Source organism: Carcharhinus amblyrhynchos, chromosome 5, assembly GCF_965287045.1.
Source record: "Carcharhinus amblyrhynchos chromosome 5, sCarAmb.v2.hapA, whole genome shotgun sequence".
Lineage (NCBI taxonomy): Eukaryota > Metazoa > Chordata > Chondrichthyes > Carcharhiniformes > Carcharhinidae > Carcharhinus > Carcharhinus amblyrhynchos.
Genome location: NC_137328.1, coordinates 59,273,225 through 59,299,944, shown reverse-complemented (window position 1 = coordinate 59,299,944; position 26,720 = coordinate 59,273,225). Strand labels below are relative to the sequence as shown.

The 26,720-nt window shown below is 40.7% G+C and overlaps 1 protein-coding gene across 10 annotated transcripts in view; it reads left to right on the top strand.

Moving 5' to 3' along the window:
- The window catches only part of LOC145343060 (transducin-like enhancer protein 4), a 180,229-nt gene that overhangs the window by 90,018 nt on the left and 63,491 nt on the right, over positions 1 to 26,720 (top strand). For 5 of the 10 annotated variants that reach the window (XR_013886679.1, XM_080188866.1, XM_080188860.1 and 2 more), the window contains 3 exons: positions 5,011 to 5,046; positions 18,057 to 18,237; positions 22,361 to 22,377. Coding sequence is in view for 9 of the 10 variants with exons in the window: in XM_080188866.1 (XP_080044992.1) it covers positions 5,011 to 5,046; positions 18,057 to 18,237; positions 22,361 to 22,377 (234 nt within the window). In the remaining variant the exon portion in view is untranslated. Of the gene's footprint in view, positions 1 to 5,010; positions 5,047 to 18,053; positions 18,238 to 22,360; positions 22,378 to 26,720 lie in introns of all 10 variants that reach the window. The other 5 variants (XM_080188867.1, XM_080188865.1, XM_080188863.1 and 2 more) reach the window with 2 other exon arrangements.

The window sequence follows — 26,720 nt, the reverse complement described above, 5'->3', positions numbered from 1 at the left end:
AGCGGAGCTGTTAATGGAAAGGTGACCTCATACCAGATTAAGCCCGCTATTCCCAAACCTGGTGGGGATGGTGGATTCCCAACAAGAAAACCAAAATGGAATTATGTTTCTGTAAGAGCATAAAGAACTTTCTGAATGGATGATCTGGTTCATGTGAGAAACATGAGGGATGGTCCCAGTTGGGTCTCTGGAATCATTGTGGACAAAACAGGACCAGTATTGTGTAAAGGCAAAGTCTTTGAGGAAGCACTTAGACTCCCTAGCTCCAAGATAGTCCATGTCTGAGCAGGCTCCACTACTGCCAGTGCCATCCTTCAGCTCAAATCTGACTCTGTTAGTCGCTGGAGATAGTGAAGTGACAGTCTTGGAGATGGAGGCTGAAGAAGTCAGCCCCCAGGGTTAAGGAGGAACCCACTTTGATGACCCTTTCATGCTCCTTCTAGAAGTGAAGGTCCCTGTTGATTACCCTGCCTAGCCCACTCCCAATTTCGAGGGATATCCGCTCATTAAACAATGTAAAGGACTTCCTTGCGATGGGGGTGCTGGAAGAGACTAGCACCTCATGGAGAAGGGAAATTATGATGGCCATGAAGGCCACGTGGGTCATCGATAGATCTACCCATTGGTTTTGTTGCGTACGAGTTCCAGTATTGAGCAGGCAGAGACCTGCCCAGTTGGAAGCATTCAGCAAGGGCTTTTAAATCTGTTACTTCACCTGGACCAGTGTTGGTCCTGAAAAGTAGGTATGAGTCGCAGGTGTGGTTTCTTCCTTGCTACACAGTAAAGGATGACAGGAAACTGGCGTTTGGCTGAATTATTATACTGGCTCTGCTGAGGCAATTCCGTGCCACACTTACAGATGTCCCACTTACTTGAGCTGCTGACCAGTCAAAGGCCTGTTTTCTCCAGTACTGGCAGTGCCATTGGAGCGATAGCCATGCTGGTACTGCAGTACACCCTTCTGGATTGGTGGTTAGTGGAAAAGGATCGCTGGGACAGTGATGAGGCCATAGTAAATGCAGGCAGGGGGACAGAGAAAGGTTGCTGCAAAGGCCAGGAGGTTGTCTTCCTCCAGATTCCTCCCTTGCCACTCTGTTAAGCACATGATGCCCGAAAAAGATAGACTGCTCCACAAGGCTGCAAGCTAAGGTCTGAGTACAAAAATTAAGATTGACACGCTAGTGCAGCTCTGAGGGAGTGCTGCACTCAGAGCTTCCATCTTTTGAATGAGACATTAATTCAGAGCCCTATCTGCCTCCACAGGTGGAATGTGAAAGTTCCCATGATACTATTCCAAAGAAACGCAGGCGAGTTATCCCAGTGAAATGAGGAAGAGTGATAGTTGTCTTAAAATGTTAGCTTTGATACTGCCAGACCTGCTGAGTATCTCGAGCGTGTTCTGTTTTTATTTCAGGTTTCCAATATCCATAGTGTTTTGCTTTTACTTTAGTAGTTTCTGTGTCCTGGCCAATATTTATTCTTCAATCTACATCACAAAGAACAGATTATCTGGCCACTAACACGTTGTAATTTTTGGGAATTTGCAATGCTTCTGTGTTTCCTGCGTTACGTGGCGATGCCAGCGTTGGATGGGGGTAAACACAGTAAGAAGTCTCACAACAGCACAAGTCACTAGCTTTTGGAGCACTGCCCCTTCAACAGAACTCCCACTCACTTGATGAAGAGGCAGTGCTCCAAAAGCTTGTGCTACCAAATAAACCTGTTGGACTTTAACCTGATGTTGTGAGACTTCTTACTGTGTTTTCCTGCATTACACCAGTGACTACACTTCAAAAATTCCTTCATTGACTGCAAAGCTCTTTAAGCCATCGAGTAGTCATGAAAAGTGCTATAAAAATGCAAATACCACTAATGGGCATCAGTTGGCCGCTGTACGGGAAGGACAATCTCAGCCCTTCTTGCAAATGGGGGAAGACGCGAGGGTGACAGGACCTCCATCCAGCTCCATTATCCTTCAGCATATCACCCCTACCAGCCTCCACCTTCCAGCCTGCCTCCAGGCAGAAGCATTAAATTCCACCCAATGTCTCATTTGAAAGATAATCTGTACACCTGACAATGCAACATTCTCAAGAGTGCTGTGTTATATTAAATTTTATATTCAAGTCCTGGACTGGGGTTTAAACCCATGGCTTTCCAATGCTGTAGTGAAAGCCTTGTCAGCTGAGCCAAGATGATCAAACTAACATGTACAAAATGTAACTGTTTCATCATATTGGTAAATTTAAATTTGTTGATCAAGTTGGATTCATTGACAACTCCTGTTAATAACCTGTTGAGAAGTATTTACTGTGGTTTGCAATTATAGTTATTTTTTTTCTTCTTTATAGCTATAAACCATAGCTGTCAGACAGTCCAGTTGACGAAATATAGGGGAGTGCTTATTTTTGCTTCTGAGTTGTTTTTAGCATGTTATTTAATATAGAACCCCCATATGGATTTTTTTGGCTATTGCTAGACATGTTTGTAGTAAACTCACAAGCAAGAAAAGCTTGTTCCCGATGGAACACAAAGTCCATTTTTGATCCCCAGTCTTCAGTTTTCTTTTAGTAGTGAGATTTGTTTTTGACCTTAGGAAAGATGTTCCATCATAATTGGTGAACATTATAGGCGCCTTTCCACATATTATCACTTTTCATTCTGCGACGTCTTCCAAACTTTCAAAGAGGCTCCAATAGGTTAGAACTGGTCTAATGCACAATACTTAAAGCTTTGACTTTCATTTGTGGTCAAGAACAAAATTGATCCTCAGGTCTTTCTCATCGGTCTCTCATATGCATTACACTTGAAAAGTGGTGATGTGGATTTTTCTCTATTAGAGGCTGTAATGCAGGAATCATATCTACATTAGAATGTGTTTACTTTCCAAGATGTGAAGCAAGTAGGGAGACAATAAGAAAAAAACAAGTCCTCTACCATTGATTCTCATCAATTATATAGATTGGTTTGTATGCCCAGATCAGAATGGTCTGACATCTATCCAGTCATCAGTACACATAAATGTGAATGCACATTATCAGTGTGATGTTTATTCTTCAATATGAAAACAATTGTCAATTGTTGGTATGGGAACGGAAATCTCTCCCACCAGTGACTGAATTCAGTTGTTAAGCAGCTCAGTTACACTGCAATCATCGACCAGAGAATTATACAGAATAGTACAAAAACGGGAAATAGAAAGAAAAAAATTTGGAGCTGCTATAAATCTCAGTTTGTAGTGTTCTTGACATCACGTGTGGAAGGATTGGATGCTAATAATCAGGGTCAAGCCATCTACTGAAAAACTGTGGAATAGAAGCAACTTCTTTAGCTTAGAATTTTAAGAATTTAAACAAGAAAACATAGAAAGTTTAGTAATTCACATAAAAATTATTGAATTTACCAATAAAATTCTCAATGCTAATTGGCAAAAAGAAGCAGGGGACAAAATGAGGAGAATTTCTTTCATGCATCGAGTTATGATGGCACTGCCTGAAAGATTAGTGGAAGGAGATTCAATACTCAATTTCAAAAGGGAATTGGATATATTCTTAAAAACTGACAAAAAGCAGGGTTATGGGAAAAGAGCAAAGCAGTAGGGAACCAATAGAGGACAAACACGCATGGTTTTGTTCTGGAAATACTAGAAATCATTAAGGATTTGGAAGATCTCAGGTGTCTCTTGCCTAATTAATTAGTATATCTGACTGAACCAGACTTCACATAACCTTTTGCATTTATTTCACCCTGAGTTAAGCTTCCTTTTCATCAGCAAGGTCATTTACTTCCCTCTCTGTAATACCATCCATCTACTTTGCCTTAAGTTAAATTTTCATCCTTGCTTTTGTAGAGCAGGCTGTTCCAATACCTACCTGACTGGTCTCCCCTTTTCCACACTGCATAAGCTTAAGTTCATACAAAATTTTTATACATTAACTTGCACCAAATCTCATTTATCCAACATCCCTGTGTTCTATTGACTCCTGGTCCAGCAATACCTTGAAGTTAAAATTCTCATCCTCCTGTTCAAATCCCTCCTTGGCTTCATGTCTCCCTATTTTGAATCTTATTAGCTCTCCATCCTCTTAGAACTTGGTTTTCCTCCAATTCAGGCCTCTTGTGCACTCCCCTATTTCCTTCACTGCAGAAGAGTTTTTCAAGAATGGTTCCAGGGATGAGAAACTTCTGTTATGAGGGTAGATTGGAGCGGTTTGGACAGTACTTCAAGGAAAGAAAAAGGCAAAGCGAGGACTTGATAGAGAAGTTTAAAATCATGAGGGGGGCTGGACAGAGTAAATGGGGAGAAACTTTTAACCCATCGTAAAAGAATCAAGATCGAGAGGGCATAGATTTAAGGTGATTTGCAGAAGAAGCTAATGTGATATTATTAAAAAACTTTAACACAATCGGTGGCTTGGGTCTGGAATGCACTGACTTGGAATTGTGGTGGAGGGAAGTTCAATCGAAGCTTTCAAGAGGTCATTAGGTGATTGTTTCTGTTCAAGTAATGTGCAGGGGTATGGGAAAAGACGGGGGAATGGAGCTAAGTCATGATGCTCGTTTGGAGAGCCAATACATGAAACAATGGGCCAAATGTCCTCCTCCTGTGCCATAACAGTTCTGAGATTCTGTGATGCTATGTTTTCAGGTATTTAGGACCTAAACCCTGCCATTCTTTCCCTAAATCTTCCTGTTTCCCTAGTTAAGATTATAACTCTTTGACCAAGGCTTTGTTTGGTCACATATCCTAATATCTCCTTATGTGGCTAAGTGTCAGGTTTTATCCAATTTTTCTCACTCCTGTGAAGTGCCTTGGGATGATTTACTATGTTAAAGGTGCTATTTGAGTGCAAGTTGTTATCAAGACTCATTAGTGACACATCTTATTTGAGTTGTGCAGGAAATGTTGAAATAAACCAAAATTTATTCTTAAATGGTTTTCAAGAATTTAAGACAAGTATGAAGAAAATATTATCATGCTTGGCATTAACTTTTTAATCTCTACCATAGCACACAGAGAAGAGAAGGTTTCAATGCTGGCTATTGGTGAGTCTGAGAAGTGTCCACATGAAGATCTACTAACTGACCATGATCTCTTCAACTTAGCATACTGTGGTGTATCATTTATGCTTGAGCAGAGAAAATTGCTGTAAGCAATGCTGTCAACATTTTCTCTTTATTTCTTTCCCCTGATTTCTCTTTTCATGCTTTGTCTCTCTCTTTTTGCCCACCTTTCTCTTGCGCATGCACGCTGTCTCCTCTCCATCTTTTTCTCTTCTCCCCTACCATCCCACCCCCCACCCCCCAACCCAACTTTTTGCACTCATCTCTATTTTTTTAAATAAAGAAGCATTTTTTTTTCAGGGTTAGTGATTGAGAGAGGATATGTGGCCAATAATTTTCCCAGAGAAGTTGCATTTCTTTTTGGAATTGTATCAGAAATTGAGTTTTTCAGTGCTTTGGGCAAAGCTATGTTGGTAGAATGGGAGTGAGTTCTCAGAAATTTGTGGCTTAGGTCAACAATAATGATTTCGTTGAATGAAGGAAAAGGTGGTGAAATCTTCTCTTTCCTTTCCCTTTCTTCTTTTAAAAAAAAGCAGTATAGGGGAAATGCTTAATAAACAGAAGATATACTGAAGAAGAGTTTCACACAAAAGTGTCAGATCCACATTGGGGTGAGAAAGGATAAGAAGGTGAGGGGTAGAAATGCAGAGAAATGCCAACTCTTCGATAAAGCTGTCTAATTAATTCCATTCCCCTGTTCTTCCTCGCAGTTCCGCAAATCTTTCCTTTTTTATGTGTATACCCAATTTCATATTGAAACGAATGTGATCCTTTACCTCGTTGTTAATTTCTCTCACTTCTCACTTCTCACTTGTCTTTTGTTGGAAGCAGAACAACACAAGATAATGGGTTGGTGATGCTGCTGATCAGGGGAGAACAGGTTGTAAAAGCAGCAGTGGAACACACACCAATGTGACAAATTTGGAGAGCTTGAAAACAGGACATGATTAGCCCTGGGAAAAATGGAGTCATTTACTGTTTGTGTGTTCATGAGAGATGGATCTGGGAGATTGGGGATTTGGGAATGCTCATTATAACTGGAACTTGGGAATATTGCAGGGAGGTGAAGTGATATAGTCTGGCAACATTATGAAAGAAGCAAGAGTGTACGGAAGACTTTGGATAAGCTAGGGTCTAAGAGAACTCCAGAGAGAGTGGGATCATTGAGTTTCCTGGCACTGCCGTATTAGAAGGTGACTCCACGGAAGTGTGGGGTTTGGTATTTGTTTGGTATTTCAGAGGAGGGGTGAGGGCTGGGGTTCAGAAAAGGAGGAGTTACACTTATATAGAGACTGGGCAAAATTTTACCATTGAATTGGTCCAGACAGCAGCCGGAAATAGGTGTTGGGAGCATGCATGGCCGACCAGTGGGACTGCTCCCTCAGTTTTCCCAATGGCAGCACTGAATGAGCTGCTGCTGGCTTTGCCATCTGTTACAGCATGGCTGGCACCTCAGCAGAATTGCGAGGAGTGGTGGCCACTGTTAACATGTGCAGGGACCCTGGAGCCTACAGAGGATAGGCTGAAGACATTTCTAAAAAATACATTTAACAGCGCCCTGATAGAAGAAACAAGTCTCTAACTAATTCACTGGGACCACAGATGTTGTCCTTTCTACCCGCGATCCCTTCTCACCACACAAAAAAACCTCCCCCAGCCTGAGCTACTTCTGGGACGCTGTTTGCTTTCAGCTGCTAGAGGGGTTGATCCATTGTTGTCAAGATGTGGACAGCTTGGTAAAATGGCCCCTAATGCAGCCTTTGAATATTTAAAGTTGTCTGCTTCCTTTTACAGGAAAGACTGACATTAGGACTAACTGATCTGACGCATCTCCCCGTATAACTCTACTGGCTGTCATTGTTACCCTGCTTCCTGGTAAAACTCTCCCCGATGATATATCTTATACTTTCCAAAACACTTTTCAGCTGTATGCAAGTGCTGGAGTGAATTCCAACTCACAAACTCCAAACTCTGAGGTGGGAGTATGACTACCAAGCCATGAAAGCACTGTAGTTGTTGGAGAGGGAGGAGGGTCAGGTTGTACTGGAGCTGTCCAAGACTACAGAAAGTGGTAATGCCATGGTTAAAAAAAAACTTGCAGCTGCATGAGCAGCACAGACGGCAGGCAGCATTTTCCCAAAAATATTCCAAATGTCAGGTTCAGTCAGAAAACTGGTGTGTTGGGCAGGTTTCCTGATGAGACCTTCTCACACTTTGCCATTATTTTGAAGGAGGGTGCGTTTTGCGGTTTCATTGTGAGAGAGGCCTAAATATGCCACAAGCCTGGCTTTACTGAGATCAGGGTGCCATTTTTAAAGGGTGCCCAAACTCAAATTGAATTCAAAGGCCCCCCCAACCCCAGACATAAATCAACAGCATGAACTCCCTCTCGCCCTTCCCTACATAGATTGCTGGCATTGAGGTCCACTCCTTGGCAGTGCCAACAGGCAGTGCCATGTTCCCAACCACTTGGGGGCTGCAATGGCCTCTGAGCCTCCTGCCATGGTCATCACGTCTGGTTTCCAAAGCAGTAGTGATTCCTACCACCTTTATGTGACGGGCATGTGACGTTCTCCGACAATTCGGTATTAAGCTGATTTTGCATATTTAAATAAGTTTAAATCCATGGTAATCAAGTTTACACCTTTGCGGGGCATGAAACTAATTGTGTCTGCTAGGAGGGAAGATTGCAGAGTGTTCTGTGCCCATTTCCAACCTATTGTTGAGTTCTGGCATGGCGGGATTTATGCTAAGTGTAACGGGACTAAAAATCTGCCCCAATGTCTGCAGTTTCATCTGGAGAACGCAAAGCAGCCAAGGAGCTGCATCCAGAGTGAGAGGACAGACAGAACAAATATCGTGATTTCCTACGGAATGGGCAGTTAATTGTTTGGTTGCATAGAATTTGCTTTTTGTTGTAAAAAGAGGTATGGGGCGGGATTTTATGACCTCTTTGTGCCCGTTTTGTGGTGGGAAAATGTTGTAAAATCGGGTATAATGTGGCTAGTGGGAATGGCGCCTGTTTTCATGCCTGTCACGATTTTATGACACCTGGATTTCTGGCGCAGTCAGCCTCTCACCAGAAATGGGCAAGCGGCTGATTAATTTATTTAGTTCTGTTAAAATGGTGTTTTGAATGTGTTTAGCGAGCTTGGTGCTGAATTGTCTGGGCTTTCTTGCCTTTATGGTCTCACTGGCAAGGAGCAGTCGTGTTGTCCTCACCGGATGAACCGGAGGCCATTGAGGCCCCTTGGAGAAGTGGAAGGTGGGGGTGGCCCTGGCACCTTGGCAATGCCAGCATGGTGGGACCAATGGGGGGTGTGACAGAGGTGGGGTCAATGGGGTAGGGAGGCCCATTGCCACTCTGCCTGTGATTGGTGGGGGAGGGCAGGGGGTGCTGCGATTGGTTTGTGTGGTGGGGAAGAGCAGAGTTGGCTGCAACTCGGACCGCAGGCCCCCATGATTGAGGAAGGGAGGGGGGGAGCAAAGTTAGTTGAGATGCCTGCAATAACAAGATCCTGACAGCGCTCTCTCTCTATCTGCCAGACCCCAGCTATTGTTAATGGCCATGTGCTGCATCAGAGGTGCACACAGGCACAATACCCCCCTCAACAGACTGTCTGGTGAGTTAAGCCCCACCCACAGCCCCTTTGGCTCGAAACTGACTAGCCCATCCTTTCAGAGAGAGTGCATTTAAGGTTGGGTGTGAAAACTCACCCGAGAAATGGATCCGGAATTCCTACATTTTCAGATTAGCTGGACACTTCGAAAAAAAACTCATAAAATTCACTCATGCTGTCTAATCATTTCATCTTGCTCTCATCAGACCAGATTGTGAGATTACCAACAGTAAAAGGAATAATAATTTCCACTGCATTAGAAGGCAGTGCTGATCGATCAAGTCTTGCTTGACAACCAATCAGAGTTGTCCTATCTGATCTGAATTTGAACAGTAGCTTGGCAGTTAACTGTTCCAAGCATTCTCCATGGCATTGCCTCAACCAATCAAAGTCCACCTGCCAACTGATCAGCACTTCCTTCTCATGCAGTGTGAATTGTTGTTCCTTTTACAATATGTATTCATTTGATCTGTCATGAGGAATGCAAGATGAATAGATTAGTCAGCGCAGGGGGATTTTTTTGGTAATTTTTGCCGATGGGGTTTTCTGGTTCCTTTGCAGTGAACGAAGACTTGGCTAAACGCCAAATTGTCCTTCCTTGCTTGCAGCAGCAGTGGGGCATGAACGGCTGGAAGATTCCAGCCCATATCACTCTCCTTTTTCAGCGATAGTTAAGCATGGACAGTCATTAGATCCTATAGGAGAGTGACAATAAGTAATGAAAAGGAATTGCCAGCTAAAAAATATGACAGACGGTTGATCTATGGGACAAAACCTATTGGATGTGTTTTCAAAAGGTTTAGTTGTGCAAACATTACTTTTCACAATTTCAGTGAGCATATATTTCCAAAGAGCAGTGTATTTGTGCATTAATTTCATAGTCTAAATATTAATTTTCCTTTATTGCTGTAGAACTCTCCCTTGTAAATATGGCTTTATATTAGAGTTATCTCTCTTGGAGTTGAGTTAGTGTGATGCATCGCTATCTCTGCCTCATAAATTCTGAAAATCATCTATCCTCAGTACAAACAATGCACCAACTTTGATCATGAAAGCCTGCCTCTCCCATGTTGAGTACGTGGCAACATACTCAGACTCAATGCGTTTCTTTTTCTGTCTATACTTGCACTTCTGTGTGAATGTTCATCTCCTGATCACAACATCTAATGTGGAATCACATCACAAAGTCATGAGAGGGGTAACATAGCTACAGTTACATTACGGGGCCAGTAATCCTGAGTCTTGGACTAATAATCCAGACAACATGAATTCAAATCTCACCATGGCAGTCTGAGAATTTGAATTTGGTTCTTTTTAAAATCTGGAATGAAAAGATTGCATTAGTATGAGTGACTCCACAAAATTAACCTGTTGGATTTCAACCTGGTGTTGTGAGACTTCTTACTGTGTTTACCCCAGTTCAACGCCAGCATCTCCACATCATGACTGCACAGATGTCAAATTCTCATAACAGCAGTCCATAAACAGTGTTTCAAGAAGGTGGTATGCTACGACCTTCTAAAGAGCAATTAAGGATGGACACTAATTGCTGGCCTTGCCAAGGAGGCTGTCAGACAGTGAGCAAATAGAATAAAAAATATCCTTTAGGAAAGGAAACCTAAATTTTTACCTGGTCTGTGACACCAATCCCTCATCAACATGATTGATTCTTAACTGCCCTCTGAAACGGTCAAACAAGCCACTCAGTTGTATCAAACTGTACCACCTCTTCCACTGGAAATTGTCGATGATTGCCAGTCTTGCCAGTGATGTCCATATCCCAAGATGTGAGATGTTTCCAGTAACATTGAATGCAATCTGGGGGAAGGGTACAGTGAATAACAAAATCATCTTTAGATTGGGTCTGGGCATTTCAGATGATAGAGCCATTTTGAGCAAGTCAGAGTAAAGGAATCAGAGCTACACTGATATCCAAAGAACCAATTAGGCTCGAAGAATATCTGTAGTGATTGCATAGTAGTTTAGTTTCATAGTGGTTGATATGTCAAGTCTGTATTCTACAGCACTACTTAGGTAGTGTTCACTGAAGGTGGTGTCAATGAGACAATTAATAAAAGTCCTCCATGTCTCACAATTAATATGAACACACACTCGATATTCTGCCTTGTGGGGATGATCCAGAATTTATAATGGAAATGGTATTGTGCAACATTTGGCAGCACCCTGTAATTCCTTTCAATTTCTGAAAGCTTAAATTACCCTATGGCCACATGGTTGCAGCCAAGAGAATGTTTTCTCACTTGAATATTGCTAAAATGAAAGACATGTTGCTAAAGCTTTCCATCTTACATGGGAGCTTGGGAGCTTATAATTCCTCCATTGCTCTTTCCATGGCAACATCTCAGCCAATCAGAATCGACTTACCAATCAATCAATGCTTTTATCTCCAGTAGTGTAGATTATTGTGATTGCGCGAATGCCAAATTTCAAACAATTGTCCTGATGCATGCAAGATGAAAAGCTTCGACAACATCTCTGTTCTCACAATTGTTCAAGTTCTGTACTCCCAAGTGATTGATTTTTCTTATGTGAATTCAGATAGTCCCAATTTGCAGAAAAGAAAATCGTCAATTTTTTTAAGCACTAATTCGAGAAGTCATTAGATAGCTGGATAGTAGTGTCACCCCTTGGATGAGTGTCATACGTTTTGAAGGGTGATTTGTTATAAACAATGCTGGTAGCTTTTTGTATTGGTTTCCCCGTCCGACAAGTACATCATATTTAAAATCCGCATCCTTCTATTAAACTCCTCCATGACTTTCCATGTTGTTATCCCCTTCTACCACCTCGCTTAAAACTCATCTTTTTCAATGAGTGTGAATTCAACCCTGCTGCTATTTCCATTATTTGACTTGAGTGTCTTTTTGCTTCATTAAGGGTACTTTTCTTTGTTAAAGTTTTTTTGTAAATTCAAATGATTATTCCTCTGCACATCACCCTCCCACTCTGTCCCATCCTCTGCATGAATGCAGCTTATATCTAAACATATATAATACATATATATGCATGTATACATAATGTGAGGGTGTATACATTCAATATATAAACCAAATATATTGTATACTATATATGGCTATTGTGCAGTTAACTTATTATGGACTGTGCTTGATATTAAGGTTGGGAGTCTTTCTTCACAGGTTTTAAGGAGGGGTTCAGAGGGACAAATAACAATGGGAAGTGCTTTTAACACACTGCCTTGACTTTGCCATATAAATCTCTTTTAGACCTCTCAAAAGTATCTACATGATTTTTTTAATCATACACTTTGAATGTGTGTGTTAACATGGTGAATGTAGCCACTGCTGTATTGGTTGAGCTTCCAATGTTCTTTGAAAACTCTAATATTTTAGGTGGTAACATCTTATGAATAGACTTAAACGCTGCATATATACATAAAATTAACTTATCAATGGATAAGAATAATGTATAATGCTCTGTCTTGCAAAAATGGCATTGTGGTTCTCAAAGGATTAAGCTAGGAGCTGACTGACGGACCATCTAATAATTGGAGTAATAAATCTGTGAACATAGATAACTGTATGCCAACTGATTCTGATTGAACTTGACAAAGTACCTTTTTAATGTATCTCTACATCCAGCCTGGCCCTGGCTTTACCACTGATTCCTAAAACCCATCATCACATTTTGTGAAGTTGCCATGTAAATATGTAAATAAATATTATTTCAGAATTGTATTATCACAGCAATCAATTGGCAGTGTTACTGTCTATATATTCAGCAGCAAAATTTGTTGAATTCAGATGAACAAATTTTAAATGGCTAATTAATTGTTGTTTCTGTTGTATTTGTGTCACTATGCCCAAATGTTTGAGTGAACATAAAAATTAAGTGCAGAAATTTGGTCCCTTGAACTACTCTGATATTCACAAGATCATGACTGATGTTCGACCTCAGCTGCTCCTTTCTGCGCTATCCTCATATCTTTTAATTCCCTTAAAGTTGGATGGATATTTGGGTATTGTCTTGAATATATTCAAAAACTGAGCATTCACCACTCTCTGGGGCAGAGAAGAAATGACTAGGCAAGATCTTCTGCTCAGGGGTCTATTTTGGCTGAAAAATGTGAGCTAATCAGAGATACAGAGAGAAATAGGGAGAGAGAGATGAGTGACTGTGCTAGAAGTGGAAGGTTTCCTGTTCATGTTGAATGAATCACATCTGGAGTGACTTATCCTCATTTTCATTGGGACAGGGGGAAAGGAGGCACAGCACGGTGGCATAGCTCCAGGGACCTGGGTTCGATTCCTGGCTTGGGCCACTGTCTGTGCAGAGTCTGTTTTAAGTTGAAAATTCATTTATTAGTGTCATAAGTAGGCTTACGTTAACATGCAATGAAGTTACTGTGAAAATCCCCTAGGTACCACACTCTGGCACCTGTTTGGATACACTAAAAGAGAATTTAGCATGCAATATACCTAACCAACACATCTTTTGGGAGGAAACCCATGCTTACATGGGGAAAACGTGCAGACTCCACACAGACAGTGACCTAAGCTGGAAATTGAACCTGGGTCCCTGGCACTGTGAGGCAACAGTGCTAACCACTGACTGCATGTTCTCCCTGTGTGGATCCTGCAGGTGTTGGTTTCTGAAAATGGACCACCCTTCATCAGCCAGGAATTCGTGCAATGCATGAAGTTGAGCAGAATTTGACATGTTAAGATAGTGTCATTGTTGTAAAACCTATCTAGCTCACTAATGTCCTTTAGGAAATGAGACCTGCTGTCCTTACCTGGTCTGGCCTACATGTGACACCATAGTCACATCAATGAACCCTTATTGATAGGCAGAGAGATTTGGGTGTACAGGTACACAGGTCACTGAAAGTGGCAACTCAGGTAGAGAAGGTAGTCAAGAAGGTATATGGCATGATTGCCTTCATTGCCCAGGGCATTGAGTTTAAAAATTGGCAAGTCATGTTGCAGCTTTATAGAACCTTAGTTAGGCCGCAGTTGGAATATAATGTTCAATTCTGGTCGCCACACTACTAGAAGGACGTGGAGGCTTTGGAGAGGGTACAGAAAAGATTTACCAGGATGTTGTCTGGTATGGAGGGCATTAGCTATGAGGGGAGGTTGAAGAAACTTAGTTTGTTCTCACTGGAACAATGGAGGTTGAATGGTGACCTGACACAATTCTACAAGATTATGAGAGGCATGGCATTGCCTAGGCATTGGAGACATTATCTGCACACAAGGCTACTGGGTCACATCGGCTGTTAAATCATACTTTGGACAGATTGCCCTGAGTAATTGTGGCTTGTTACAATAGAGACAGGGTGGATAGTCAGAAGCTTTTTCTCAGGGTAGAAGAGTCAATTACTAGGGGACATAGGTTAAAGGGCAAGGGGCAAAGTTTAAAGGAGATGTTACGAGGCAGGTTTTTTACACAGAGGATGGTGGGTGCCTGGAACTCGCCACCAGGGGAGGTAGTGCAAGTGGATATGATAGTGACTTTTAAGGGGCATCTTGACAAATACATGAATAAGATGGGAATGGAGGGATACGGTCCCCAGGAGGGTAGGCGGTTTTAGTTCAGTCGGACAGCATAGTCAGTGCAGGCTTAGAGGGCCAAAAGGCCTGTTCTTGTGCTGTAATTTTCTTTGTTCTTTGATCTGCGTGGATTTCCTCCAGATGCTCCGTTTCCTCCCGCTGTCTGAAAGACATGCTACTTAGGGTGCATTGGCCATGCTAAATTCTCCTTCTGTATGGCATAACAGGTGCAGGAGTGTGGTGACTGGGGGATTTTCATAGTAACTTCATTGCAGGGTTAATGTAAGCCTACTTATGACACTAATAATTAAACTTTAAATATCAATTAAGGTGGACTTTGATATATCCAAGTGAGAAAGCAATTGCCCTGTAACTGAATTAACAGACCTTCATTGTGCAAATCTGGTTAGTTATAGGATTCTGCTACAAAATTCAGGAGCACATGGGTGGTGTTTGTAGTACACAAAACTCACCTAGTTGCACCAGGCCTTTTAGTCTTAAAAGGACAGCTACAAAATGGGTTCCAGAAAAAAACCACAACACTGTTTTAATGTCATATTTTTGTGGAGCTAGAGTGAATAGTAATGGTTCCAGAGAAAACTGTGGTCTTCTTGTTACCCTTGGTTTTGTTCCCCCCTCCCTCCTAGGACCCGCCTGCTTGCTAATTTGATTTGGTGCTGATAAACTTCCTCCTATCTACCATGGGAATGTCCATTTGTGTTTACAGCTTTTTTCCATTCGGGTGAAACCTGATGCTGAATTTGGCTTCATTTGCAGAGAAATTGCTATGGCTGTGCCAACTTGACACATGTTTCTCCTTTGACTTTTCAATACAAATATAGAGCTAATTTTCATCTTATTGCCATAGCTTTTCATCATTATTTTATGCTAAAATGTTCTGTTGATCATTTTAGGTCAGGAATTGTTTGTGCTGTATCAAGTATATCACTTCAATATTCCTGTGCACAAGGGTCTCTATTGTAACAAGCCACAATTACTCAGAGCAATCTGCCCAAAGTATGATTTAACAGCCGATATGACCCAATAGCCATGTGTGCAGATAATGTCTCCAATGCCTAGGCAATGCCATGTTGCCTGTGAGAACATTTCATTATGATTGGTTTCTTCTGCTGCTCACCCATATTGCTGTTACTGCCCACTTGGAGATCCTCTTGCCTTAGCGCCAGATTTAAGCTGCTATTGGGAAAGGGAAAGTCTACATCACAGGGATCGCTGGGTCTTTGTCGGCAGCTTTCTTTGAAATCAGTGACAAATGCTGAAGCACTGCTAAGGACACTGCTTCATCATTGATCCAAAATCTGGACCAATACTCTCTTCAATTATATTTCTAGATATAAACATCCTTTATAACTTGAATATTTCAATAAAGAAATAATTATAGCTGTTTGTTCCAGTGAAATAAATAGTTGCATTTTCAACTAAATTAAATTATGCTATAGCTCATTGAAGCTAATGTAGTAAAGCTAATATTGAAGATTGGTTTTTAATATGCAGTCAGATTCACTTAAATGCACAAGTGTATTATAATCCTAATGTTGACTAAAGGAATCCTAATATATTTGGTATTCAGGCCTTTCTATATATTGTGTAATGCAAAAACTAATTTCTATTATATTTGATTTACCCCTCCTCCTCACCCAGCAACATCAGCCAACTATCTACCCACCAATTGTTAGTACACCACAGTGCTTGATGCTGTTCTGGCTGAGGTCAAGCGCTCAAATACTAACCTCTTGAGGGCTTTTCTGTGTGTTGCCAGTGTACTGGTAAAACAGACTTTAAACTCTTGTCAGTGCAGTTACTGGTGCATGCATCATAGTCCCACTCAAATAAACCTGTCACAACATAGACTCACCGGGTAGCAAAGAGTACAAGGGCAGGCCTCTAGCTTTTATTCGAACAGCACTAAACGTGCACAGAGTACGCAATTATTTCAGCATTATTGAGCAAGCCTAAGGACCTGAACCTCTGCTACATCAGATTTTCTTTAGTAATTTGCTGAAGTACTGCTAAGGACACTCCGAGGGCTTTAAATAGTAGCTGCAGTCAGGTTCCTTTCTGGGTTATTTAATTCACTTTTCTCACACGTTAACTCTTGTGCAGTGGATGCTGAGATGGAGGTTTTTGTAATAACTGCCCACTTCTTTAACACATATGCTTTTGGAGATGGGGGTTTGAGGCCTATTTTTGTCAGTATCTTGAGACTTCCTCCAGTAATGTGATTTTTGCTTCAGTTGGAGTGCTTTGAATTTCATAGCATTTCAATAATATTCAGGAATCTTCCATTATTTTTGGTTTATCTGCTACTCTTTGCATGACTAGCTGCTGGCATCTTTTAAATCGAGTACCAAGTCTTTTCATTTTTAGTCTGGGTCTTTTGGTGCTTTTAAAACTGCAATGTTTCTTACAGTCTGACAATTTTAAACTACTTACATGAATTACAATCCAAATCAGTCCCCCACAACCTGTGATTCTCTTCTAGTTTAGCCATGAGTTTGGAGCAAATGGAAATTGAAATCATTATAAATGTTTATAGGGCTGAGACAAAAGAATATCCAGAGCCACCATGTTCAATAGATTTGAAGTTTTAGGTTTATTTAACCAGTTACAAATATAACTCCAAGTTCTTGGCAAAACTGGCATTTCATTTACTTTACTGAACATTTGTGTTTGTCCCTGTTGGATTTGTTGGTTGACTATGTATTGGTGGATATGGGTATTGGACCAATAAAAAGACACTTGTCACACCCCAACTTTCAGTTGATCACTGTAGGGAAACAGCAGTATAGCTTCATTGTATATTATTTAAAAGAAAAAAAGTGATTCAAAATTGCAAATGCAGTGTAAAGGTTTTTATATTGCCATAAACAAAATGTAATACCTGTATGTAATGAATATTTATAAATGGGTATTTGGGTCTAATTATTAAACTGTCCCATAACAGGCAGAGAAGATGTGGGTGATTATTTAAAGTCTGGGAAAAAAATTCCTAACCTGCCTTGCCATTTTTGTGGAATACTTAATTAACATATTTAAATCAAAGCTTCCAACATGCAATTGGCAACCTGATTTAAATTTAATTGTTGCAATGTGGGTTCCCAGGGCTCAGGAAACTTGGCAGTAAAAGAGAGGTGGGAGCTGTTGGCTTAGGAGTTTCAGTGTCTTTTACAGCTCTCTTTTTGGATCTTGTGAAGCAGGAGAGCTTCCCTGGCTTACCAAGATAGTCTCTGGCCTTGCCTTTGCTGATCTTGGCTTATCCCTATCCTTGCCAACCCCACTGCCATCAGCACCTCCCATCCTGCTTTCCAACAAAACTTCTCGCTCCCATCCGAATGTCCTCGTTTGTTCCTCCTCCTTCCTACTCCTGCTGCATCCCTGTCTCACTCCCTATTGACTGACTTCCCCTGTGTGCCCACAATTGCGCCCTGCTCCCGCCTTCCCAATTGCTGAGGAACATTCCCAAGGGTTCCTGGCTTACGTCTCTTGCTATTGCTTTTCCTGCATGGTAGCACACCAGTCTATTGATTTTGCTGGCAACTGGATGGAAAAAGGGAAAAAGAAATGTCCTTCTGTTAAATTTGGTGCAACTTCCACATTCCATGAACTTGTCAAAGTTTTTCTCACACTTACCCTATAAGTATCAAGGCGGAAGTCTGTAAGAAAGTGGAAAAGCCAGCAGTACAAATATTGCTACTTTAATTGCACAAATGCATTTTTAATAATTATGCAGGTGATTTCATGTGCTTTTTCTAGTTTCTTGTATTTGACCTAATTTCTTCATGCATTATGTTCATACAAGTTCATTTGTCCACAGCAGCAGCAACAGCTACAAGCCCAACATCTCTCCCATGGTCATGCACTTCCAGTACCCCTCACACCGCATCCGTCTGGACTCCAACCCCCAGGAATCCCATCAGTTGGAAGTAGTGCAGGACTATTGGCGTTATCAAGTGCTATGAAAGATGAGAAAAAACACCATGACACAGACCACCAAAGAGGTAACCAATGCTTGAAATTGCAATTGATTTAAGATCTGTAATTTAGAAATGGGAACTTGGTTGTTCATATTTTCTGTCTTTAGGAATGTAACATCAGGAGTAGACCATTCAGCCTCTCAGACCTGCTCTGACATTGAATTAGATCATGGCCAATCTGGATTGTAAATCTGTCTATTTGCCATAGGGTTCTGTTCCCTTAGTTCCTTGCCTAACAAAAATCTATCAACTTTGTTTAAAAATATTTCAGTTGAAAGTGTAATTCTTTCCCTTCTGTTATAATCCTGTTAGAGACTGTTAACATTTAAAGAGAAATTTGAACACCCCACAATCAACCAACAGACCTATACCACAAAATTACACATTTTAAAAAACAAAAACAAACTTTATTGTATATAAGAATTTGACAAAGCAAACACTGTAAACTTAACATGATAGCTTATAATTACTTATGCAATGAATTCAGTTTTACTTCTTTCCCCAAGAAATCCCTTATATATTGCAACAAATTCATTCACTTCCTTAGGGACTAACCCAAAATGTGTGCCATAGTCCTCTGGAGTTTACTTTAACTTTTCTCAGTGTTTCAGCTGTCCTTCGAGGTAAGATTCTATGGGATCCTCCCTGTAGTTTTTTGGCTACATGACCCCTTCACCTTTTCCTTAGACCTCATGACCGTGGATGCTTCAGCTCCTTGTTGCCGGCAGATACCCAGCTTTCTGCCACAAGGTTCCATGATGATCATTATAGATTTCTTCCATTAGCTGTGAGCAAGAGCAAATATTTCAACTGCTCTTCCCTTGCAAAATCCAAACTGAACTCCTTGTTTCTGTCAAAAAACACACTCAAGTTATTTTGTTTAAAATATCTTGTACCCTCATAGCCTGTATCTGTGATAATGTGGCTTGCTCTGGGATGGTCTCCAACTGAAATCTAAACAAATTATTTCATTTTCAACACAACTCTTTGGTTCATCTGAATATCCATCTGAACAGTTTTTTCTTATCTAGAATGGAGTTTTATGAACCATTTTCCAGAATTGCTTGCTTTTAGCTTTTTTATGGACATAATGATAGATACCCAGAGGTCATCCATTGTTCTTTTTCACTATTAATTCTGAACCTTTGATATGCCTTTGCATGAGGGTTGTTTGTCAGTTTCACAACCAGTTTGTCCATTTCTTACCTTAAATTTGAAACTTTAATTTCTAAAACTGAAATTATATTCCAGAACATGAATTATGAACCAGATTTTTGCAACACCTCACATTTCTTCAGTGCAGTTTTTCAGATTAAGAACTAGCTTTCTGAAGTTGTAATGTGTTAGTTTATTGAAGGCGTCCAACATATAAAACGTTGCCTTGAAAAAAGCATTTGAGTAATTATGAAATAAAGCAAAACTAGAGATTATCAATATAAAATAGTCATCAAATAATCTAAGAAACTTCTTCACCCAGACAGTAATGAGAATATGGAACTCTACCACAGGGAGTACTTAAAGTGAATAGTATAGATGTGTTTAAGGGGAAGCTAGATAATCATTTCAGTGAGAAGAGAATGGAAGGTTATGCTGATAGTTGGTAGGATGGGAAAAAGCTTGAATGAAGTATACAGGTTTGGCATGGTCCAGTTGGGGTCAGTAGCCTGTTGTGTGCTTTATTGTTTTGTGTAATTCTATGGTAAAAACACAAACTGTGGGCTTCTGGACTAGGAGAGACTGGATAATTTATTTTCAGTCATGCAGTTTTAGTATCTGTATTGCATGTTATTCCAACTAGAGAGCATTTGCATTACATTCAGTGTCACACATCATAGCTAGCCTTATCTCAAAAGAGCGGGAATGCAGTAGCTACTTGATGCCAGAGAGGAGGATTGATGTATATTCATGCAGTTTGGATTAGTCATGAAGAAAACACTACAAACTAATTAGATTAGTCAATCTACAATTCCTCTGGATAAATTGAGAGAGAATTCTATAAAATGGGTGGCATGGTGGCACAGTCATTAGCATTGCTGCCTCACGGCGCCAGGCACCCAGTTTCAATGCCAGCTTGGATCACTGTCCGTATGGAGTTTGCATATTCTCCACGTGTCTGTGTGTTTACCCCGAGTCCTCCATTTCCTCCCATGGTCCAAAGGCATGTGGGTTAGGTTGATTGGCCATGCTAAATTTCCTCCTAGTGTCAGGGGGCTAGCAGAGTAAATACACGGGGTTACGGGCCTGGGTGGAATGCAGGCTCAATGGTCCGACTGGGCTCCTTCTACACTGTATGTGTTCTATAATTCTAACTAAGCTACAGCATATTTATTTTTTCTGATGAATATTTGGAGATACATGCTGAGAACAGTTTTCCAATCAATCTCTTTATCTTGCTATTTTATTTATATTTCTTTATTATTGTGCAAAATAGGTTTTTTTCATAGTCAGAGCACTTTTGTTGCCCATTACAGCAATGAAGCATCAAATTTGCCATGCTAAAGCAATTTCATAACTCCTTTACCCCATATGGTTGCCTCTGATGAAGATAGTGTAAATACCCTTGTATTAGTGCTTTCGGAAGACATCAAGATCCTCTTGGGAGAGAACTTTTAGCGGACTTTGATAGAGCCAATAATGAAACTACGTGATATCCCAAAAGTGGCACTTGCATCTAGTCTACTAATAGTGGGTGACGTGTTGCACCTCCTTACCTTACCCCTTGTATGGCAGCTTTTCACATTTGCCATTACTGGCCAGTATGAGGTGCTGGAAGCATCTGCTTAGTTTGATTCATTATTGTTATGTCTGCTCATTAGTAATGGGAATGATTCACCAGCAAGGAAAGCTGATTCACTCACCAAAAATGATTTTATTGGAAACAACCTTGAGTGTAAGGTTGTGGAGTTACCTGATTTCTTTGCTAATCAATAGATAGAGATACAAGGATTGGTTTTAAAAAGTAACAAATGTTCAGTAAAATTGAAAAAAAAGTACCAGTCTGCAATATTTTAAATTGAAGGTATGATTTCTTGCATATCAAATGATTCTGTTGATTCATAGAAAATAAATGCTTTAAGTGAAATGTACTACCACTGTACTTAGATTGACTTTTAAGTAATTCTAGTGGCAGTATATTTCACTTAAGCGACGAGTTTATGTTGAGAGAATTAGTCATAAGATAAATGAATAACCGCAAGTTCATATCACTACACTAAGTGCTTCCCTTGCTTCGTCATGGTCAGCAATGTAATGCCCAGTTCAAGCTTGTAAGTAGGATCCAAATGATTTTTAAAAATGTGGTTACTATGTTGTTTGACTTTCAAAACCACAAATATAGTGGAATCACAAAAAGCAAAACAATATCCACTTGTAGGTTTTGTAAATTCATAGGCAAAAAATCCAAGAGCCATGGCACTTAGTGCAGTTGTAAAAAAAAATAAATTCACTATTGTTCCCTTTACTTTCGCTTTGCTGTGCGCATCCATTTGTTGAACTCCACATCCCTTTAAGATTACCAGGTCATGCTTTATCATGCATTTGACTTAAAGGGGCCAGTGTCATGCATGACCTGTTTGTATCTTGTTTTGTTGGAATAGGATTGCTGCATAATTGCACATCCATGAAGCTAGAGGAAACAGTGCTGCCATACTGCAGTAGCCCTGTCTACTCTATCATGAGTTTTACAGCATTTCATTACTTATACTTCTTACGGTATTTGCAAATAAACATTGTGGGACCAATTTTAATAAGCTGGTAGTTTTTGAGTGAGTTGAATCTTATCCTGTGCATCTGAGAGGATGGGAGAGACTACAGATTTCATCATCCCTCCTTAACCCCCAGCTCTCTTTCTGTGTTGAACTATGCTGGGTTAACTGAGGTACTTAGCAGTAGAAAATGACCAAATATTTATTTACACTGCACTGTCTGGAAGTTGGTTTTGAGCTCACATTAGTGAAAACTGATCATTATCTTACATAATGAAACAGCGTAGCTGGTGATTGACATAAAATGACAATGATGATGATGATAACAGTGGCTTGTTTTCTCTTCCAACCTCTCCCCCTCCCTCCCAACCTACGATTTTTCCTCAATTTGTGCCTTCTTGCAACCGTGTCATTTTTTAACGATGTGGCTTCGATGGGAACAGACAGAGACTCAGTAAAGGTAAGTTGTTTCAACTGTATTTTATTCTCCAAAAGGAATTAAAAATAAGGTCTGTTGATGACTTCCTGCTTCTGCATTTTGGTTTTTCAGTTATATCTTTCTACAACTTCTAATATTGCCATAGTATCATACCTCTCGAATGCTTTGGTCAGCAGCATTGCAAACGTTAATTTTAGACCAGCGCCTATAGGCATTTTTATATATGAGGCCTCATATCAAGAAACCAATGGTTCCTTAGTGGGAAATCCATGACCGCATAGAATCAGTTCTTTCCTTTTTAGTATACCACCACACTGTTGGCCCATGTTGGTGGGTGAGTAGGAAATAAATGTTTGTTCTTCTTGCCTTTGTGATTAGATCCTGGGAGTTGGGCAAGCTTGACATTATGGAAGGTGTATACTTAACCTTTGTTAGATTTTAATGTGCCAGTGGTGGGAGTGTATTGAGCAGCTGCTGCCAATGATGCACAGAAGAACAACTAAAACTGCTTTATTCTGTTTCTGGTGTGGGTTAACTGGCAAAAAGTGGCTTTTTAATTGACAAAATTGATGTCCAAACTGAACAGCAATTAGTTAAAATTGTACTTAAATTAAGTATTTTGCCATAAGATTAAGGCTGGAATTCTTGGCTGTTCACTGGTGGCTGATCTCTGGTCCACTGGCAATGCACCCCTGCCACAGGTTTCTCAGTGGCATGGGATGGCTACAATATAAAATCCCATTGACAACGGCAGGATGAGAAGATCCCGTTGCTAGCAAATGGCTTTCTGTTGCCTGGGAACACATGATGGGAGGCTGGAAAGTGCTGGTGTTTGATCAAAAGTAGCTAAATGTGACTGCTTCATTAAGATGTGACTTAATGAAAGTGTGAATATATTTAAAGGAAGAACTTGAATTAATAGAGCAACCTATCGCTGTCTTTGAAGCATTTAAAGTGCTTTAAAACCAATTAATTAATTTTTTTCAGCAGTGGTGGTGGTGTGCCACTTTCTTGGACCATTGCATCCATCTGATACATGTGCACCCACAGTATTGTTAAGAAGGAAGTTCCAGAATTTTGATGCAGTGACAAGTGAAAGAACAGTGATATTGTTCTAATTCATAATGATGGAATGGAACTTGCAGGTAGTGGTCCCAAGCCACTTGGGAGCAGGTCAAGGATCTATTCATCTCCTGAAATCTATGGAGTAGATAGGTCTTCATGGGAAACCTGTAGAATTGGGATGATGGCATGTGACTGCCTTATGCCTCTTCTGAATTCCCAGCTCACACTCAAACTGTTATTTGGCACAGTGAGCAAGTTGCAGGTGATGTGACCATAGGTGTCTTGATATCCACCCCAACCTTCCCTTTTTGACTTTCTGCATTCAGTCACCCTTGAACTGCTGTGTGCTCAGTCACCCAGAAAGAAGAGGGAGAGAAAAAAAAAACACAGGACTGATGAATGAGCACATCACTTGATCTGATAGTCAAAGTTATCAATTTAGATACTGGCATTGAAGTACAGTGGAGCTTAGTATAGAGTTGGGATCAACACATGGTTTATCAGCTGCAGCCAGGCCAGGAGTAAAGAATAACTCATTTGTCAATTCTCTGGCCAGCGTAGTCGCACACAAATTCTACTACAGATGATTTGGATAAGTCCTCAATGGGATTGAATAAAGGAAAATACTGATGGGCCTGTAGACCTATAGGCTAGTCTGCTGGACATTCTCCAATCACTGTCATAGTAAATTGAAAGGAAAGTAGGTACTTGCATTTGTCTATCATTTTCACGACCACTGAACTTCTCCAAGTGCTTCAAAAGCATTAAGGATGGGCTGACAGGTGATGTGCCAAGGCTGCAATATGTGGGAGCATCTGGATGCCATTGCAATCCAGGGCAAGCACACCTGCAGCAATTGCTTGAGGAGTCTTGGTTCAGAATCATTGATTTGCAGATATTGTGATGCATCAGGATGGGTGAAAGTTCCCTGGACGTTTTCTGCCAGAAAGCAGTCACACCACTTAGAATAAGGTCTTTTCATTTGGCCAGTGATCAGGGATCTAAGGGTGTGACTGCAGATGAGGCAGATAAGGGGACCCAGAGTGCTGGTGTCTCAGTTTTTGTAGTCTTACAACAGGTTTGAGGTTCTTTCAGTTTGTTTGAATGAGAGTGGTGGCTGCAGGGATGAACCCTTTGGCCATGATACAGGAAGCCATTCAAGTGGGAGGAGCAGAAAGGAATATATGGAAGTAGGAGACAGAATAGCGTGTGCAATTGACCCTATTCTCTGCCGCAAAGAGCAAGGCCGTGATTCTCCAATCCCTCGGTGCTAATTTTTTAGCGCAGCAGGTCGGGAGATTCTTGCATTGGCTGATTCATAGGGTTCATTCATGCATTCCTGTGTCAATAGTGTCACCCAGCACCGGATTTCTGGCGGCATCAGCTCCACACTGGAAATGGTCATTTAAATATAACTTAAAGTTTCATTAGTGAGCCCGGTGGGGCAGAAGTCTCCAGGCCCACTAGTGGCCCGACCCCACTGAAGTGAAAGGCGGGGGGTGTGGTGTTGGGAGGGCAGAGGGCCAGCAATGCGGGGAATCACGGGGCTGGCCAGCAATCGGGAGACTGGCAGATGGGCCACAGCACATGCGCCAATCTTGGCACAGACAGTTTGATGCATGCACAGTGGCCTGCTCAGCACTGCTCTGTTGGCCTCTGCAGGAGGAGCAGGCCCTGCCCACTATTGTATATGATATACATGCTAATGACCTCTGCAGTGCACAGTGTGGGAGATTCTTCTCTGAACTTCCACTGAAAAAAAAGAGACATTTAAAGGGGTATTTCAGAATATACAGAACAGATATGTTCCAATGAGAAAGGAAAATTACAAGGGGAGGACCCATCATCCATGGCTAACTATAAAAGTTAAATATAATATTTAATTATTATAGGCGGGAAAGTGGAACTGAGCCACGATAGATCAGCCATGATCTTATTGAATGGCGGGGCAGGCTCGAAGGGCTAGATGGCCTACTCCTGCTCCTATTTCTTATGTTCTTATTAAACTTAAAGACAAAGCTTATATGGGTGGCAGGTCAGAAGATTGGACAGAATGTGAAAAACAGTAAACAACAAAGACTTAAAATGGAAGGAAGGAAAGAAAACTAGCTAGTAATATAAAACACAAAAAATAACAAAGTGAGTGAGTGTTGGTACTACAGAAACTGAATCTGGGGAATTAATAATGGGAATTAAAGGGATGGCAAATGAATTGAGTAGATATTTTGCATCAGTATTCACTATGGAAGATACAAATAACATCCCAGATCCAGGAATAGCTATCAATGAAGAGGACAGAGGAACTCAAGAAAATTTTAATCGCTGGAAATTGGTACTTAGCAAATTGTGGGGGTTGTGTGCTAACCAGTCTCTGGAGCCTGATGGGCTTCATCCCAGAGTCTTAAAAGAAGTGGCTAATAAGATTGATACGTTGGTTTTAATTTTCCAAAATTTCATAGATTCGAGGAAGATTCCACTAGATTGGAAAATAGCAAATGTAACACTTTTTATTCATAAAGGGAAAATGTCAGCAGCTATTATGAAATTATGTGAGGACATTTGGATAAATTCAAGGTAACCAGGCAGAATCAACATAGTTTTGAAAGGAGAAATCATGTTTAACCAATTTATTGGAGTTCTTTGAAGAGATAACATATACTGTTGGTAAAGGGGAACCAGAAATACTTAGATTTCCAGAGGCATTTGTTAAGGTGCCACATTAAAGTTTATTGCAGAAAATAAATTTCATGGCAGTGAGAGCAATTTATTGGCATGGAAAGAAGTTTGGCTATTGAACAGGAAACAGTGAGTAGGCATAAATGGATCATTATCTGGTTGGCAAGACGTAATGAGGGGTGCCACAGAGATCAGTGCTGGGGTGTCAACTTTTTACAATTTATTTAAATTACTTAAATGAAGGGACCAAAGGTATGGTTGTTAAATTTGCTGATGGCACAAAAATAGATTGGAAAATAGGTTGTGAAAAAGGGCATAAGGAGGCTACAAAGGGATATGGATAGGTTAAGTAAGTGAGAAAATATGTGGTAAAAGGATATGCTATGGGAAAATGTGAAATTGTCTATTTTGACAAGAAGAATAACCTGATTGTTTTAAGTAGCAGTAGTGCTGGGCCTCTCTTTGTTGATTGGCAAGCAAATTTGTTTGAATGGATCTGTGTGGTCCAAAATTGGGCAACAGTCTTAAATCAGCTGGTGGGGCTGTGTGATATTATCAGATCATTTCCACTGCTTTTGGAGCTCACAGGGGACGCCTGTACAAGTACTCTTCTCAACATGTTA